Here is a 20,133-nt window from a genome sequence, read left to right as displayed (position 1 = left end):
CACCGCTCAGCTGTAATCAGTGGACCACAGGTGCAGCGCATTACCGCGCCTATATATGTTCAGCGTTTCTGTCTCACAGTGTCAGTTCGTTTTCTTCACGTCTGTTTGTCTGTGTCCTGTCAGGTTCCGGTCGCTGAGTTCTGGTCGTGTGTCGCGGGGAGAGCTCTGTGTTTGGACTCTTGTACCTTTCTGTTGGCGGCTCTCTGATCTTGTTCTTCAGTGCTCCCTGTTCGATTATATTTCCTGCTGCTCGCTTGACTCACTCATCATCTTCCTGCGTTCTTCCTTCTGTCATTCTGTCTGAGTCAATAAATAATTATTTTACTTGCAATTGGGTCTCCCTGTATTCCGTGACAAATATATTATAATAAATAAACATTGTTAAATTGAGATGCAATTTATTATTATTTATTAAATGCTGGATGTTTTGTTCTACACTTATAGACCATAGAATAATAATAAAAAAACATTTAATAAAAAAAATAAAATAAAATAAAATAAAAAATTAAGTAAAATAAATAAATAAATAAATAAAATAAACAATTAAATAATATAATTAAAACAAAATAAATAAAATAATAAATAAAATAAAATAAATAAAATAAAGAAATAAAGAAATAAAGCTAAATAAATGAAATAAAATAAACAAATAAAATTTTTAAAATGAAATAAAATAATTCAAATAAAAATAAATAAATAAAGAAAATAAAGAAAATCAAAAATAAAGAAATAAACCAAAATAATATTAAGTTAAAAATATAAAATTAAAATAAATAAACAAATAAAATAAATAATTGAAATAAAATAAAATAAAATAAAAAATAAAATGATAAGTCTAAATCCACTTTTGCTATTTTAACGATGGAAAAATACAGTTTGTGCCCCGCCACATGGTCTAACAGGGTTGTGCTTATGAGTTATGGGTGTGTTTTGAGCATAATTCCCATAAACCAATCAGAGTCTCATCTCACATTCCCTTTAAAAGTCAGTTTCATCACACGATGGAGTATTCGCTATTTACATGGCGACTTTGTAAGTGTAAAAACTGAACAATTCACTAGCGAGAAAACAGAGCTAAACAGAGCATCTGCAGCGGGAGGATAAAGAACAAGCCTCCTCCATTCAGCCTCTTTACTTTCTCTTTACTTTACTTTTACTCTTTACTCTTTTACTTTGGTGGAGTGAGGAAACGGTGGAAACTCACTTCACTGAACACATCCATTAGCTGACATATTTAATTTCGTTTGTTAAGCACGAAGACTTGCTTCAAAAGTATTTCTAAATTCAGTTCTAATTTCCAGCAAATGAATAAATGAGCGATATTTTATATCCAAACACGTCCTGTATGGTGATGCAGATGTCTTCAAAAAAATAATAATAAAATTGAGCACAAATCTAAATGTAATAGCGTAATCAACACTTTAGTAGTTTTCACTGATGACAGCTGCTATAAATTTAGTTTAATTGCTGAGGGACGTTTACTTTAGCTCCCTGACCTTGAATTTTTGGGGCAATTTAATAGCATTTTTGGCTGGAGCCCTGGTCAGTTCCTGCAGTGATAACAGCTGCTACATGTTAAACACTGTGTACAAAATACATTATTACCTCACAGGAGAGACCGGCGTATCCCTGAGGGCACACACATTTCTCAATCTGATGGGCGATTTCACTGTCCTGGGATGCTCTGCCCACCTCCGCCACCTCCAGAGTGATCTCAGAAATCCTGCACAACACACACACGGGCACATACAACTGTCAATTTATATATAAGTAAATTGCTAAATTTGTCATTGAGTTAAAGTTTCATATGTGTAAGGGATTACAGATATAACAATTAATCATGTAGCATAATTAGAATAAAAAACCTAATTTTATCTTTAAATTTTTTTTGCTATATAATGACATTTAATTTGTAGCAGGAGAAACACAGGCTCTTTATTATGCCATAGATGTGTCACTTTACTCACTGTTGACTGCATAAACATAGCATAAACATAACTTGAATATAACCACAACACAGCTTGAATATTATTTGAACATAACCAGGACATTGGCTTGACTTATAATGTGACCATAACAAGAACATAGCCTTAATATAACTTGAACATAACCAGAACATAACCTGAATATAACTTAAACATAGCCAGAATATGACCTGAAAATAAACTAAACATATCTTGAATATAACCAGAACATAGTTTTAATATAATTTGAAAATAACCAGAACATAACCTGACTATAACTTCCACATAACTAGAATATGGCCTGAACATAATCAAAACACAACGTGAATGCATCTTGAACAGGACCAGAACATAGCCTTATTATAAAATAAACATAATCAAATCATAGTCTCAATATAACTTGAACATAACCTGAACAAAGCCTAAATATTACGTGAACATAATTAGAACATAGCCTTAATATAACTTAAATATATATCCAGAACATAACCCGAACACAACTTGAATATATCTTGTACATGACCAGATTATAGTCTTAATATAACTTGAACATAACCAGAACATAACCCAAACATAACCTGAACATAGCCAGAACATAGTCTTAATATAACTTGAATATAACCTGAACATGTCCTGAATATAACTTACACATAACCAGAATGTGGCCTGAACATAACCCGAACACAACTTGAATATATCTTGTACATGACCAGATGATAGTCTTAATATAACTTGAACATAACCAGAACATAACCAGAACATAGCCTAAATATAACTTTAATATAACAAGAACATAACCTGAACAAAATCAGAACATAACAAGAACATAGTCATAATATAACTTGAACATAACCAGAAGATAACCTAAACATAACCTGAACATTACAAGAACACAACTTGAATATATCTTGAACATGACCAGAACATAGCCTTAATATAAAACAAAAATAACAAGATCATAGTCTCAAAATAACTTCAACATAACCAGAACATAACCCAAACATACCATGAACATAACCAGATCATAGCCTCAAAATACATTGAACATAGCCAGAACAAAACCCGAACATAGCCTAAATATGACTTGAACATAACCAGATTATAACCTTACTATAACTTGAACATAACCACAACATCGCCTAAATATTACTTGAACATAACCAGAACATAGCCTGAATATAACTTGAATATATCCAGAAAAAAACCTGAACACAACTTGAATATAACTTTAAAAAAACAAACATTACATGAACACAGCCTTACTATAACTTGACCATAAACAGAGCATAACCTGAAAATAGTCTAAATATAACTCAAACATAACTAGATCATAGCCTTAATATAATTTGAACATATCTAGAACATAACCTGAACATGACTTGAAAATTACCAAAACAGAACCTTTCCTGAACATAACCAGAACATAGCCTAAATATAACTCGAACATAACTAGATCATAGCCTTAATATAATTTGAATATATCTAGAACATAACCTGAACATGACTTGAAAATAACCAAAACAGAACCTTTCCTGAACATAACCAGAACATAGCCTGAACATGCACATTTATTGCATCAGAAATATGTATGTGTATCCCACAGCTGGCTTTGTGCAACAGGCCTGAGTTTCCGCTGTTGATTTTGCTGCTGTCTGAACTGGATGTTTACGTGTGTTTCAGAGATGGTTTACCTGCTGTGCCTCATGACGTTGCCGTGCGAAGCCTTTATTAGTATATATTCCACATGAAACAGAACGTCCATGAAGTCCTCTCGAGACATGGGCCTGTCGTCCTTGTGTTTCCACTCGTGCTGCGAAACATCATTCACACTGTTTACTGTGTTGCGGGAGGTCATGTCAATCAAATGCTCATATGAGTGAAGCACAGTGTGGGCGGGGCTTCTATGGGGTTGTATTTGCGACACAATTCTAAAGTATAACCCCATAGGTTTCAGCTCTGGCTCTCTGTGCTGATTAACTCACCTCTGTAATGTCGATTTCATGGCGGGTCAGCTGGCCGATCTGAAGCGCAGGCATGTGCCGCACCATGATCTTGTCTTTATTCGGGCCACCCTTAATGATGACCTGCGGCTCGTATGAAGTGCGTCCTGTCTCCTCACGGGCCTCGTAATATATGGCGTACCTTAGCTTACCACCATAGGCCGTTATCTAAGGGGTTACATAAAACAGGTTTTTAAGACGGATATGCATATTAGCATGATCTATGAAGGATTATGTGACACTGAAGACTAAAAAAAATTTTAAATAGCAAAAAATAAATAAAATAAATAAAAACAATAATAATAATTTGACTATAGCTGACTGACCATGGAGCGCTTGAACTGTTTGGGCAGTCTCCAGTAGTACGGCTCACTCAGCTGCTGCTGGACCACGTCTGCGGTGGCGATGATGTCTGGATGCTGGAAAGTGATGCCTGCTGTGGTCTCCTGATGTCCAGAACGGTCCACCAGAGGAAGAACAGTCTGCTCGGGCATCAGAGTCAGCTGCAGGACACAACAACAGATTGCATTTTATTATATCACACGGCTGTCTGGAATACTGGATGCTGGTTGGTCAGTCATGACTTCCCAAGGTCTGTTATTCCCAGATAACAACCACTGAATGACACAGACTCATGCAGGAACTGAGAATCACCTTCAGTGAATACGTTCACATCATTGTGTTTTTTGTTGTTATTATTATTATTATTATTATTATTATTATTATTATTATTATTATTATGACTACTACTATTACTATTACTACTGTTATTATTATTATTACTATTATTATTATTGTTGTTGTTGTTGTTATTATTCTAATGATTATTATTATTATTATTATTATGTTTATATTATTACTATTATTATTATTATTCATTATTAATTATATCATTATTAATTGTATAATTATTATTATTATTATTGTTATTACTACTACTACTACTACTACTACTACTACTATAATAATAATAATAATAATTATTATTATTATTAACATTATTATTATTAACATTATTATTATTATTATTATTATTATTATTATTATTATTATTATTATTATTATTATTATTATTACAGTTGTTATTATTATAATTATTATTACTGTTATTATTATTATTATTATTATTATTATTATTATTATTATTACAGTTGTTATTATTATAATTATTATTACTGTTATTATTATTATTATTATTATTATTGTTATTATTATTATTAATATTATAATTACTGTTATTATTATTATTATTATTATTATTATTATTATTATTATTATCATTACTGTTTTTATTATCATTATAAATTTTTTATTGTTGTTCATTTATTTATTTTTCCATTTTTGAGAGTCGCAGTACGTTTCTAAGTATCTATGGATTATTGTGAAGTCATTCTTAGCGCAGTGGAGATGTTTATTAAGTAAGCAGGGTAAATTGGGTATTTCAGCTCACACTGTTACACAAAACAATAATGTGTGTTTCAGCATCAGCATCTTTCAGGATTAGTTTCTGTGTGTGTGTGTGAGGATCCCCACTGGGCAGCTAAACTACCCTCGCAACATCAACACACACAATCTCACGACTCAGTGACTTAGAAAAAATCTCTGGTTTTCTCTTAAATGAGCTGAAGGATTGGAGAAACTCGCCTCCGACAGCAAACAAACTTAGATTACCTCTTGAACCAAAGCCTCTGCTTAATTTGTGTTTGTGTGTGTGTGTGTTTTGTGTATTTGTGTGTGTTTTTTGTGTATTTGTGTGTGCTTTTGTGTGTTTTTATGTCTGTGTTTGTGTGTTTTTACGTGTGTGTTTTTAGGTGTATTTTGTGTGTTTGTGTGCGTGTTTGTTTGTCTGTGTACTTTTTTTGTGTTTGTGTGTGTGTGTGTTTGTGTGTGTGTGTTTGTATCTGTTTGTAAGTGTGTGTTTGTGTGTGCGTTTTGTATGTTTTAAGGTGAATGTTTGTGTGTTTTTGTGTTGGTGTTTTTGCTTGTCTGTGAGTGTGTTTGTGTGTGTGTGTGTGTGTGTGTGTGTGTGTGTGTTTGATGGCTTCTTTAGCCCTGTTCTGAGCAGTCTCTTATTAAACACAGACACTCTGTTCGTCAGCCGTGTGTGTGTCTGTGTCTCCGTCACTCCAGCACTGCTTTGAATAAGGCTGATGGAGAACCACAGCACAGAGGCACTTGATATTTATTCATATTTACTGTTTCCCTGGTAACCAGAACATCTCCGCTCAACTCGGGACCTCAAGATGATTGAGAAAGCCATCAAAACAAACACTAGCAGAATCACCTGTGTCCATCACCACACACACACACACACACACACACACACCCTTGGTAATTTTGACCTCTAATTTCGGTGAAAATAGTGAATGCCAAGCATATTGTTATTTCATTTATTCATTTTCATTCGGCTTACACAGCTAACAGGGAACGTTCCCAGAATATTCACAACGTTCTTTAAAAGTTGTGGAAATGTTAGCACAAAACTTTATCAATAGAACGTTTTTAGAAGGGTCTCATAATGTTGTTAATGTTCGTGTAACGTTGTACAAACGTTCTTAGAACAAAGTTCTTGGAACGTCTTCAGAACGTTATTTGTACTTCATAAACGTTGTCATAATGTTGATGAAAAACGTTCTTAGAATGTTATATTTTGGTGGAAATTTAGGTTTTAGGAACGTTTTAACAACGTTGTCCTAACCATCAAAAACGTTCTAGCAACATTAAACAAACTGGACATTTTAACGTTCTTGGAACATTCCAAATAAACGTTCTTAGAACGTTATATTTTTGGTGGAAATCTTGGTTTTAAAAACATTGTAACAACGTTATCCTAACCATAAAAAAGTTCTAGCAACATTAAGCAAATTGGACATTTCAACATTCTTGGAACATTACAGATAACGTTATGAGAACGTTCTTACAACCTAAATTTGTTAGCTAGGGGTCCAATTTAGTTATTTCAATTCCCCTATAACGCATGTGTTTGGACTGTGGGGGAAAACGGAGCACCCAGAGGAAACCCACGCCAACACAGGGAGAACATGCAAACTCCACACAGAAATGCCAACTGGCCCAGCTGGGACTCGAACCAGCAACCTTCTTGCTTTGAGGTGACATATATTTGTGTGTGTGTGTGTGCGCATACATTTATGTATGAGTGTGTGTTTGTGTGTCTGCATTTATATGCATGTTTGTGTGTGTGTGTGTGCTCTTACCCTCATCCGGATGAGTCCTGTGGCCTCTGTACAGGTGCTGCTCAAGCCAAAGCAGTAGCAGCGACTGCAGCCCAGAGGATTCCTGTGACTGAGGCCGAATGAGCCGCTCTTACAGCGCTCACACTTCTGGCCCTCCACATTAGCCTGAACACACGAGCATCATCAATATAACAAAAACTGAATGACATTGACACACAAATAAGCGTACCACCAGTTAAAGAGGATATACACTGCAGTAATAAAAGTCTTGTTTTTAGTCAATATAACTAAAAAATCTCAAATTAAGAAGTACTTTTAGATAAACAAAAGTTTTATGAATATAATTTTCAGTTGCAGTCAGAATTATTCGCCCCTGTTTATTTTTTTCCCAATTTCTCTTTAACAGAGTGCAGATTTCTTCAACAGATTTCTAAACATGATAGTTTAAATATTTCTAATACCTGATTTATTTTATCTTTGTCATGATGACAGTACATAACATTTTACTAGATGTTTTTTAAGACACTGCTACACAGTTTAAGTGACATTTAGGGCGCACTCACACTATGCCATCCGTACCGTGCCCAGGCCCGTTTCCGGGATCGTTTGAGAAGTGTGCGTGCGCTGAATCGGGCTCAAGCACGGTTCACTTGGCTGGCCCTGGCCCGGTTGGAAGAGGTGTGCCTGAGCGCGGTACACTTGGGCTTTGGCGCTGTACGCTTATGTGTGAGTGCAAAACGTGCCAAAGCCTGAAACTGAAAGCGAGACGTGACTTTTAAGGGACTGTTTGATATGGATTTATTGATCATTCTTAATGTTCAGTGAACGCAAACTGCCGTAGTTTATTACCGACTAGAACTCCTCGCAGCATGACAGCTGCGCGGCTTAAGCAGACCTTCTCATTCCTGCAGCACGAGGGCTTTATGATTGTTTATGAGCGCCAAAAGTGGCGGATCTGTTCAGCGAAATATCTGACTGCGTGTCACCGCATCCCTAAGGACTGTTTGGCGAAATATTTGACTGCATGTCACTGCATATCAAACCACTGACACGATATAACTAGAGAAATCTCCACTGTGCTACTGAGTGAGAGAGCGCTTCTCACTGAGCAGCGCAGCAGCGATGACGTAAGCGTGCCGAGGCCCATTTTTAGAGGGGGAGACGGGAGGGGGGACAAGCGTGCTTTGGCCCGGTTCGAGGCAACTGTACCTAGTGTGAGTACGGCCTTAAAGGCTTCATTAGGCAAGGCAAGGCAAGTTTATTTATATAGCACATTTTATACACAGTGGCAATTCAAAGTGCTTTACATAAACAAGAATAAAAGAGGCAAATGTAAGAAAATGATAAGAAATAATAAAAATAAAAATTATAAAAATAAGAATAAAAAAATTGATAAAACAGATAAAAATGTGTTAAAATGTTATAAGATAATGAAAAAGAAGAAAAAAAAACACAATAGAGCGATCTGTCAGACGCAGCACAGTACTCATTCAGTAAAGGCACAGCTAAACAGATTCAGTCTTGATTTGAACATGCCTAATGTTAATTAGGTTAACTAGGCAGGTTTGGGTAATTAGGCAAGTTATTGTATAACGATGGTTTGTTCTGTAGACCATCGACAAAAAATACAGTTTAAAAGGGCTAAAAATATTGACCTTAAAATGGTGTTTAAAAAATTAAAAACTGCTTTTATTCTAGCCGAAATAAAACAAATAAGACTTTCTCCTGAAGAAAAAAATATTATCAGACATACTGTGAACATTTCCTGGCTCTGTTCAACATCATTTGGGAAATATTTAAAAAAGAAAAAAAAAAAAATCAAAGGGGGCGAATAAATCTGACTTCAACTGTATTGCTTAAGCAGGCTAATAATATTGACCTTAAAATAGCTTTAAAAAAAAAAAAACTGCTTTTATTCAAGCAGAAATAAAACAAATAAGACTTTCTCCAAATGAAAAAATATTACAATACTGTATTGCCGTATATTAGGTTTCCACATAGGAGGTGTTTCGGTACCTTGCAGGAGCACTGTCCGCTTCTGTCCGCACATGCGCAGAGGCCTGACTCTGAGTCGCAGGTGTCCAGCGATGAGCCTGCTGCAGAGCACTGGCAGGAAATGCATTGTGGGAAATCTCTGTATCCCAGCTTACACTCGTCGCATTTCTCGCCCCTGAACTGCTCTCGGCACATGCAGCAGCCGGTGTTCAGGTTACACTGCTGCGCCACAGACCCCAGTGCATTACAGCCACACGGCTACAGAGAAACAGAACATCACACATGCATCATTTATATTATATTATATTATGTTACACACCACAAACATAAAACAGCGTCCACGGCTTCCTATTAACCGTTTACTGAAAATAAAGGAGCTATTCAGAACTACTAAAGCATTTTCAGTCGGATACAGGAAACACTAAAGCTTCACCTAATGGAAAATGAAATAATAATGCAGTTTTCGGCACTGCCCTCGGCTCTTCCTAGCTTAAGGTGTTAAACGTTTGCATTGAGTTTGAGAATAACTCTTCTTTCTCTGCAGCTTTTACCTGCGGGGTACCTCAAGGCTCTATTTCAGGCTCGTTTTCATTACACAGGATGCTTCTGTTCACTGCTGTGCTTCAGGAATAAAACATCTCATACTGTTGCCATATTAGACTGCTCTATCACCCACTAACACTGAGAAATGTCTCACGGTCTTACCATTTGGGGTCAGTAAAAGCATTTGGGAAGTTTTATCAGATACTGTATGTCTGCTTTAAAGCAAAACACTGCAAGCTAAATCCAAAAATCTTTTGAAAAGTGCATCTTTTTATGCGGTTTTGGCTTTTAATAAGTTGTATTTCAGTGTTGAATTGCATTTCAAAATTTTTTTGTCTGTAGATTTTAATTACAATACAAACTTACACTCACCGGCCACTTTATTAGGTTCACCTTACTTGTACCGGGTTGGACCCCCTTTTGCCTTCAGAACTGCTTTAATCCTTCATGGCAGAGATTCAACAAGGTACTAGAAATATTCCTCAGAGATTTTGCTCCATATTGTCATGATAGCATCACGCAGTTGCTGCAGATTTGTCGGCTGCACATCCATGATGCCAATCTCCCGTTACATTACATCCCAAAGCTGCTCTATTGGATTGAGCTCTGGTGACTGTGGAGGCCATTTGAGTACAGTGGACTCATTGTCATGTTCAAGAAACCAGTCTGAGATGATTCACGCTTTATGAAATGGAGCGTTATCCTGCCGGAAGTAACCATCACACTGTGGTCATAAAGGGATGGACATGGTCAGCAGCAATACTCCGGTAGGCTGTGGCATTGATGCTGAAATGGTTCTAATGATGAGCCCAAAGTGTGCCAAGAAAATATCCCCACACTATTACACCACCACCAGCAGCCTGAACTGTTGATACAAGGCAGGATGGATCCATGCTTTCATATTGTTGATGCCAAATTCTGACCCGACCATCCGAATGTGTCAGCAGAAAGGGAGACTCATCAGAGCAGCAACGTTTCTACAATCTTCTATTGTCCAGTTTTGGTGAGCCTGTGTGAATTGTAGCCTCAGTTTCCTGTTCTTAGCTGACAGGAGCGGCACCCGGTGTGGTCTTCTGCTGCTGTAGCCCATCCGCCTCAAGGTTGGACGTGTTGTGTGTTCAAAGATGCTCTTCTGCAGACCTCGGTTGTATCGAGTGCTTATTTGAGTTACCGTTGCCTTTCTATCAGCTGGAACCCTTGGCCATTCTTTTCTGACTATTCTCTGTAAACCCTAGAGATAGCTGTGCGTGAAAATCCCAGTAGATCAGCAGTTTCTGAAATACTCAGAGCAGCCCGTCTGGTACCAACAACCATGCCATGTTCAAAGTCACTTAAATCCCCTTTCTTCCCCATTCTGATGCTCGCTTTGAACTGCAGCAGCTCGTCTTGACCATGTCTACATGCCTAAATTCATTGAGTTGCTGCCATGTGATTGGCTGATTAGAAATTTGCGATAATGATTTACCTAATATAGTGGCCGGTAAGTGTGTATATTTGATTGTAACATAAATTAGAATGTTGTTAGCATGTTCCTGATTTGAATTAGTATATATATATATATATATATATATATATATATATATATATATATATATATATATATATATATATATATATATATATATTAATTCATTTTCTTTAGGGCTTAGTCTCTTCATTAATCAGGGGTTGCGGAATGAACCGCCAACTCATCCAGCACTTGTTTCACGCAGCGGATGCCCTTTCAGCTGCAACCCATCTCTGGGAAACATCCACACACACTCAGTCACACTCATACACTACGGACAATTTAGCTTACACAATTCACCTGTACCGCATGTTTTGGACTGTGGGGGAAACTGGAGCACTTGGAGGAAATCCACACAAATGCAGGGAGAACATGCAAACTTCACACAGAAATGACCCAGCCAAGGCTCGAACCAGCAACCTTCTTGCTGTGAGGCGACTGCACTACCTACTGCGCCACTGCGTTGCCTATATATATACATATATATATATATATATATATATATATATATATATATATATATATATATATATATATATATATATATATATATATATATATACATACATATATATATATATATATATATATATATATTATCAACTAATAAGTTTAATTTTAATTTTAACACTGTATATAGAACAATAAGAAGAGTACATTTTGACTTCATGGTGACTTTAAATTACAACTGAGATGCATAATAAGGACTTAATTAATTAGTTAATTCTTAAAAAACTATTAAGTCAATTAATAGAGTAAATCTCAGATGCTTGACAGCTATGGGCCTTGGCTCCAGGACAGTTTTTCTCCTTTTTCCTGATTTCCTCTTCTCTTCTCTCGGTGTTCTGTGTGCTTTGACTCTGAGTAATAATAATGAAGTTGTCCAGAATAAACACAGGACAGATGAGCGCACCTTGCAGCCCGTGCTGATGTCGTGACCCCAGTGGTTGGGCGCACATTTGTCACATCGCTCTCCCACGGTGTTGGGCGGACAGATACACTGGCCCGTGCTGGCGTCGCAGTTATTTCCCACATGGGCACACTGGCACGCTGAGAGACAAGACAGACAGAAACACGGAGCAGGTTAATTGCGGAGCGCAGCTGAGCACCTGCTGTAAATGTCAGCGCTCTGCTGTGGTAAAATCAGCCAGACATTCACACCCTGTCCTGACGGAGAGTTACATTCGCTCTGATCAAATGAAGACTGTAGCGCACACGGGTCAGGCTTGTTGACACACTCATTGAAACGCCAGCTCAAATCTGATTGGCTGCTGAAAATAGGCTTTGCTCTTGTCACTCCTGGCTCAAGCCCGAGCGGGCCAATAGTGATGCGAGGATTTTTGGAGAGAATTTTCTTTTTCAGAGTTTTCTTTTGTCTAGCTCCACACCTCAATTGCATCCAGACAGTGTTAGGCAAGCTACTTTAAAAATGCAGCTACTCTACTTAAAATGCAGTTTAACTACACTACCCTTATAGCAAAATATCTCTGGCCCAGATCAGGCCCACACCATCAGCATTTGTTTGGCCCACATGTCGCAGTGAATTACGGTACATGACTGGACCAAGTCTGGTTTCCAGACAAGAGGCAAACATGGACCATATCTGGGCCAAGTCTCAGCCAAGTTAATAACCCATAACTGGGCCTGAACTGGGCCAGATATGTTGGTGTGTCATGACTGCAATTTCTTTTATAAGCCCATTAAGCATTTCGCTTTATGGCTGTGCTTTTACTTGAAGTGACCTGATTGGTAGAATTTTTTCTTTACTCAAAACTAATTTAAATGTATTTTAAAAGTGGGTCAGGATAGGCCAAACTTACGTGGCCCACATATTCATTTTAACATCTGGGCCAAATACTACATTTGATATCTGGCCCATGTCTTGAGTGCCACCTGTTAGACGGTGCCATCTCAGCCAAACCTGGGCCATGATTGGCCCACATGCTGCATGCCAGTGCCGGATGAATGCCTGCTGTGCCAGCTTTATGCCAAATCTGGGCCAGAATTCTTTGCTACCTGGGTAAAAGCTACCACCTGGAAAATGTAGCAAGCTAAGCTAAGAGCTACTTCACAAAAGTAGCTACATCTAAGCTATTTTTGCAATTTTCATTTTTAAATCCAAGCAACTTAAATTCAAGTCAATCACATCTTAGTGATCAATAAAACTGTCGAGTTTAAACATATGAGGCAGAACTGTTCAGGGGTGCGTTTCCCAAACAACGACGTAACTCGAGGCTGAACCATCATAGTACGATGCATCTTTGGGAAAAGAACGATGTGGTGACGAGTTTTTCCAAGACCCCTAGTTACTTGGACCTTAATTGGCTTAGTTAGTTAAACTCTCTTAGCCACCGTAGTATTTACTATAGTATTTTACTGGAGAAGCTCGAACACACGCATAAGCACATGCACGCACACACACACGCACACACACAGGCACACACACAGGCACACACACGTACACACACACACATACACACACACACACACACACACACACACACACACACACACACACACACACACACACACACCCTCTTGTGTCATAGTGCAGTCTTACGTGTGCATCCTCCCTCCTGGAAGCTGAAGTGTCCAGCGGCGCAGCGGTCACACTTCTGTCCCGTGACACCGGGCTGGCAGCGGCACTGCCCGCTCTCATCACAGTCAAACGACTTGGAGCCAAAAGAGTTGCAGTGGCACGGGACACAGCCGAGAGCGCCCTGCAGATGAGAGCCAGCCTGAACACACACACACACACACACACACACACACAGTTTAATATAAGGTTTAAGTTTAACTGAACTAAGATACAGTAAACTAAACTAAAATATGATAAACTAAAAGACAGTAAACTATAAGCTAAGAACAATAAACTAAACGGCAATACATTAAACAAAACTAAGCTAAACTAAACTAAGATACGATAAACTAAACTAAACTAAGATATGATAAATTAAACTAAACTAAGATACAATAACCTAAACTAAAGTAAGATGCGATAAAGTAAACTAAAATATGATCAACTAAGTTGATAAACTAAACTAAACAAAAATACGCTAAACTAAACTAAGATACGATAAACTAAGCTAAAATAAGATACGATAAACTAAACTAAACTAAAATGTGATAAACTAAGCAAAATGAAATATGAAATATGTAAAACTAAACTAAACGAAGACAAAGATAGGATAATCTAAACTAAACAGATATGAAAAACTAAGCTAAACTAAACTAAAACACGATAAAGTTAACTAAACTAAGAGAAACTAAGCTAAAGATACGAAAAACAAAACAAAACTAAGATACTATAAACTAAACTAAACTAAAATGCAATAAACTGAACAAAATTAAATATGATAAACTAAACTAAATGAAGATAAACAAAGATTTGATAATCTAAACTAAACTAAGATAAAATAAACTGAGCTAAACTAAACTAAAACACGATAAAGTTAACTAAACTAAGATAAACTAAGCTGAACTAAACTAAGATACGATAAACAAAACTAAACTAAGATACAATAAAGTAAACTAAGATAAACTAAACTAAACTAAGATAAACTAAACTAAACAAAGATAAACTAAGCTGAACTAAACTAAGATACGATAAACAAAACTAAACTAAGATACAATAAAGTAAACTAAACTAAGATAAACAAAACTAAACTAAGATAAACTAAACTAAACTAAGATAAACTAAACTAAACTAAGATAAACTAAACTAAACTAAGATAAACTAAACTAAACTAAGATAAACTAAGCTGAACTAAACTAAGATACAATAAACTAAACTAAACTGAAATGCGATAAACTAAACAAAATTAAATATGATAAACTAAACTAAAAACTGAGATATGATAAACTAAGCTAAACCAGGACCCTAAAAACTAAACTAAGCTAAAATAAATTAATACATGATGAACTAAACTAAAATACAATAAATTTAATTTAAAGACATTAAATTAAACTCAACGAAAACATCAGAAGCTAAGCTAAACAAAAAACAGAATTAAAAAATTATAATAATAAAATGAAATTAAAATGTAAACAAGTCTCAAGATTTTGCATTCAGATATTAGCGATCAAACCAAACAACCCACGAAACAGCATTAAACACACTACACTCTTCAGTAACTCAGTTTAACTGACTGCGCAGGCATTTAAAGAGCACAATGTTAGAGATCAGAGACGAGGAAAAATCACACACAGCATGAGGATGTAGAGACGCTGCGGGTGATTGACAGCCATCTGTCAATCTGAGGGGAACAGGTGCATGGTCACCATAGCAACTGATGCCAAGTCGACCTGGCACATGCCCTCAGTGCCACACACACACACACACACGCACACACGCACACATGCACAAACGCACGCTTACTGCTGCTTGACTGTACATTAACTTTTTGTTTGTTAAACCAGTGAGTCATTGTCTGTGGATAAACTAATTTGAATTAGTGAGTCATTACCTTTAGATTCACTCATTTGAACCAGTGAGTCATTACCTGTAGATACACTCATTTGAACCAGTGAGCCATTACATGTAGATTCACTTATTTGAATTAGTGAATCATCACCTCTTGATTCTTTTATTTAAACTAGTGAGTCATTACATGTAGATTCACTCATTTGAATCAGTGAGTCATCACTTGTAAATTTTGCTATGTAAACCAGTGAGTCACTACCTGTAGATTCACTTGTTTGAAACAGTGAATCGTCGCATGTAGATTGACTCGTTTAAACCAGTGAGTCATTACCTGTAGATTCATTAGTTTGAATCATTGAATCATTACATGTAGAATTACTCAGTTAGACCAGTGAATCATCACCTGTAGATTCTCTCATTCAAACCAGTGAGTCACTATCTGTAGAAACACTTGTTTGGATCAGTGAATCATCACCTGTAGATTCACTCATTATAAAACAGTGAGTTATTACAAGGAGATTCATTTGTTTGAATCAGTGAGTCATCACCTGTAGATACTCACATTAAAACCAGTGAGTCATTACATGTAGATTTTTTTCATTTAGTGAGTCATTACCTGTGGATTCACCAGTTTGAATCAGGGAATCATTACATGTAGATTCACTCATTTAAACCAGCGAGGCATCACCTGTAGATTTACTTGTTTGAATCAGTGAATTATCACCTGTAGATTCACCCATTGAATCAGTGAATGTTCACCCATAGATTCACTCATTTGAATAAGTGAATTATCCCCTGTAAGTTATCTCATTCAAACCAGTGAGTCTTTACATCTAGATTCACTCATTCAAACCAGTGAGTCATTACCTGTAGGTTCACTTGTTTGAATCAGTGAATTATCACCTGTAGATTCACTCATTTAAAATATTGAGTCATTATGTGTAGATTCACTCATTTTAATCAGTGAATCATCACCTGTAGATTCATTTGTTTGAATCAGTGAGTCATTACCAGAAGATTAACTCATTTGAATCAAGCTTCAAAATGGCAAAACCAAAAAAACCTTTAGTTCAGACTCAGTTTTAGTTGATCACACACATGCACACACAAACACAGCACCCATCACACAGCACAAGTGTTTACCCCTGTCCCGGGGCGGTAGGCTCCTCGCGGACAGCCTCCCCTGCTCTCCCAGCGCTGGACGTGTTGTATGGGCACCTGCTGGACGGGCCGGCGGGTCTCTCGGCGGCTGTGGGGCGGGCGCATGAGCTCACAACGGCGGCCCACGAACCCTGCCCGACACACACACCGGCCCTCAGAATCACAGCGCTGGGATACCGAGCCACGAACATTGCACTCACATGGCCTACAGCGCTGAGATTCACCGTCCCACCAACAATTGGGCTGAACACACACACACACATACACACATACACACACACACACTAAGCTTAAATAGTTCATAAATAAACCATCAGGAAATTACGCACAATGACGCAGTGAAAAAAAGAGATATTATTATGACTAGTGTTGTGTAGGTTATAGAAAACGTAATTAATTACTAATTACATAACTAAGATTGTATTTAAATTAATTTCTATTTATATTGTTTAAATATTCTCAGTACATGGGTAATATACAGTTGAAAGCAGAAGTTTACATACACTCTAAAAAAAAAGGAACATAACCATTTAAAAAAAAGATGTCTGGTGGTAAATCATACTAAACGTTTACTATTTTAGGTTCATTAGGATTACTAAAATGATTTACATTTGTTAAATGCCAGAATAATGAGAGATTTTTTTTAGAGATTTGTTTATTAATTTCTAGACAGTCTAAAGTTTACACACATTTCCTTGGTCTTACTCGTACAAGCTTTTTCAACTCTGCCCACAAATTTTCTATAGGATTGAGGTCAGGGCTTTGTGATGGCCACTCCAAAACATTCACTCTGTTGTCCTTAAAGCATATTTGAACTAATTTGGCAGTAAGCTGAGGGTCATGGTCTGCTTGGAAGACTCATATGTGGTCAAGTTGTAATGTCCTGGCTGATGTCTTGAGATGTTGCTTCAGTATTTCTCCATAATGTTCTTTCTTCATGATGCCATCTATGCTGTGAAGTGGACCAGTCCCTCCTGCAGCAAAACAGCCCTACAACATGATGCTGCCGCCCCCATACTTCACAGTTGGGATGGTGTTCCTAGACTTTGATCCTTATGTTTAAAGCCTTATGATCTTAAAATGTGATCAAAACCACCTTTTTTCTCATCACTTTAGACATTACGCTAGAGAATCCTTCGAATACTAGCTCTAAATTGATGTTGGAGGTAGCAACGGTTTCTGCTGTTCTGGTATCAGCTGCAGATGTGAATGAATGGCGGAAGAAAGTAGTTCCTCATACTAAATGATTTTTAAGGCTTAAGTGTTTGATTTTCTTTTTTAAAAACACGATTATGCCCTCAAACTGTTGTATAAATGCAATATCACAGTCGTAGCAGTTAAATGTGGCTATATATCATCACTATAAGGCACTCGGCTGTCTCCCACCAGTGCCAATATACAGCCATATATATATATATATATATATATATATATATATATATATATATATATATATATTCCCAGAAATGGGTTGCGGCTGGAAGGGCATCTGCTGCGTAAAAACTTGCTGGATAAGTTGGCGGTTCATTCCTCTGTGGTGACCCCGAATTAATAAAGGGACTAAGCCGACAAGAAAATGAATGAATAAATGAATTAATATATATATATATATATATATATATATATATATATATATATATATATATATATATATATATATATATATATATATCCTTTTTTAATTAAAAAATTAACTTGTTTTTTGTTTAATTTTTAATATTTCATAAAGTTATTTAGCAAGTTTTTTAAAGCATATGCAATTTTCTTCACAAATAATAAATGTTCTTAATTGAACAATGTGATTATTGTGTATTACTTTAATTTCCGAATTGATCTATATAGAATTATTGAATTGACCTACAGTATTGAAGCAGCATTGTCAGTAATCCTCATAGAATGACCTAAAGATGAAACGTAATCCCTTACTTTCCTATTTCATCTGAAAAGTAATTAAACTACAGTGGTTGCTTTATAAATAATCGCACCTGACAGTGACCAAGTGGTAGTTTCAGGAGTTTAGTGTTTACCCACCATACACTCGTCACACTGCCGTCCAATCACGTGCTGGCGACACTGGCACTGTCCTGTCTCCTGATGGCAGAGCTCTGACACTGATCCATTACTGTGGCACTGACACGCTACAGAGACAGAGAGAAACAGACTGACCATTAGAGCAAGGTGGTATGACATTATATAGCCTGACAAAATACATATAAAAAAGGAAAAAATACATCTGTTTTAATATACTTTGAGCTCTGACTAAATAGCTTGAATCAGTGAGTCATTACCTGTAGATTCACTCATTTGAATTAGTGAACTCTTATCTGTAGATTCACTCGTTTGAATCAGTGAATCATTAACTGTAGATTCACTCATTTAAACCAGTGATTCATTACCTGAGGATTTACTCATGTGTATCAGTGAATCGTCACCTGTAGATTCACGTGTTTAAATCAGTGAGTCATTTTGTGTAGATTCACTGGTTTGAATTAGTGAGCTGTTACTTGTAGATTCACTCATTTGAATCAGCGATTCATCACCTTAGATTTACTAACTTGAATTATTGAGTCATTACCTACAGATTCACTGGTTTGAATCACTTGTTTGAGGCATTACCTTTGGATTTACTCATTTGAATCAGTGAGGATTCACACATTTGAATCAGTGAGTCATGACTTGTAAATTCACTTGTTTGAATCAGTGAGTCATCACTAGTAGATTTACTTCTTTGAATCTGTGAGTCATTAACTATAGATACACCAGTTTGAATCAGTGAATCACTACATGTAGATTTACCCAGTAGGATCAGTGAGTCATTGACTGTAGATTCATTAGTTTGAATCAGTGAGTCAAACTGTAGTTTCACCCACAACGATCAGTAAGTGAGACAATAGAGTAATTAGTGAGTTATCACTTGGGCTAGCACGGTGGCAGAGTGGGTAGCACAAACGCATCACAGCAAGAAGGTCGCTGGTTTGAGCCCCGGTTGGGTCAGTTGGCATTTCTGTGTGGAGTTTGCATGTTCTTCCCGTGTTCACGTGGGTTTCCTCCGGGTGCTCCAGTTTCCCCCACAAGTCCAAACACATGTGTGTGAATGAGTTTCCCAGTACTGGGTTGCAGCTGGAAGGCATCAGCTGCGTAGAACATACGCTGGATAAGTTGGCGGTTCATTCCACTGTGGTGACCCCAGACTAATAAAAAGGGACTAAGCTGAAAAGAAAATGAATGAATGAATGAAGGAAGGAATGAATGAATAAATGAATGAATGAATGAAATAATGAATGAATGAATATATGAATAAATGAATGAATATATGAATGAATGAATGAAATAATGAATGAATAAA

General features: G+C 36.7%; 1 protein-coding gene across 9 annotated transcripts in view; it reads right to left on the bottom strand.

Moving 5' to 3' along the window:
* lama2 (laminin, alpha 2) overlaps positions 1-20,133 on the bottom strand; it is a 262,814-nt gene that overhangs the window by 96,021 nt on the left and 146,660 nt on the right. For 5 of the 9 annotated variants that reach the window (XM_087296269.1, XM_087296270.1, XM_087296271.1 and 2 more), the window contains 10 exons: positions 18,819-18,925; positions 16,770-17,030; positions 13,764-13,941; positions 12,117-12,253; positions 9,175-9,411; positions 7,180-7,323; positions 4,291-4,467; positions 3,947-4,132; positions 3,656-3,774; positions 1,606-1,723 (listed from right to left, as the gene is read on the bottom strand). In XM_087296269.1, the coding sequence (XP_087152395.1) occupies positions 1,606-1,723; positions 3,656-3,774; positions 3,947-4,132; positions 4,291-4,467; positions 7,180-7,323; positions 9,175-9,411; positions 12,117-12,253; positions 13,764-13,941; positions 16,770-17,030; positions 18,819-18,925 (1,664 nt within the window). 9 annotated transcript variants of the gene reach the window in all.

Source organism: Danio rerio, chromosome 20 (genome assembly GCF_052040795.2).
Source record: "Danio rerio strain M-AB ecotype USA chromosome 20, GRCz13ab, whole genome shotgun sequence".
Taxonomy (NCBI): domain Eukaryota; kingdom Metazoa; phylum Chordata; class Actinopteri; order Cypriniformes; family Danionidae; genus Danio; species Danio rerio.
The sequence above is the reverse complement of the archived record's forward strand: the minus strand, read 5'-3'. Positions and strand labels throughout refer to the sequence as shown.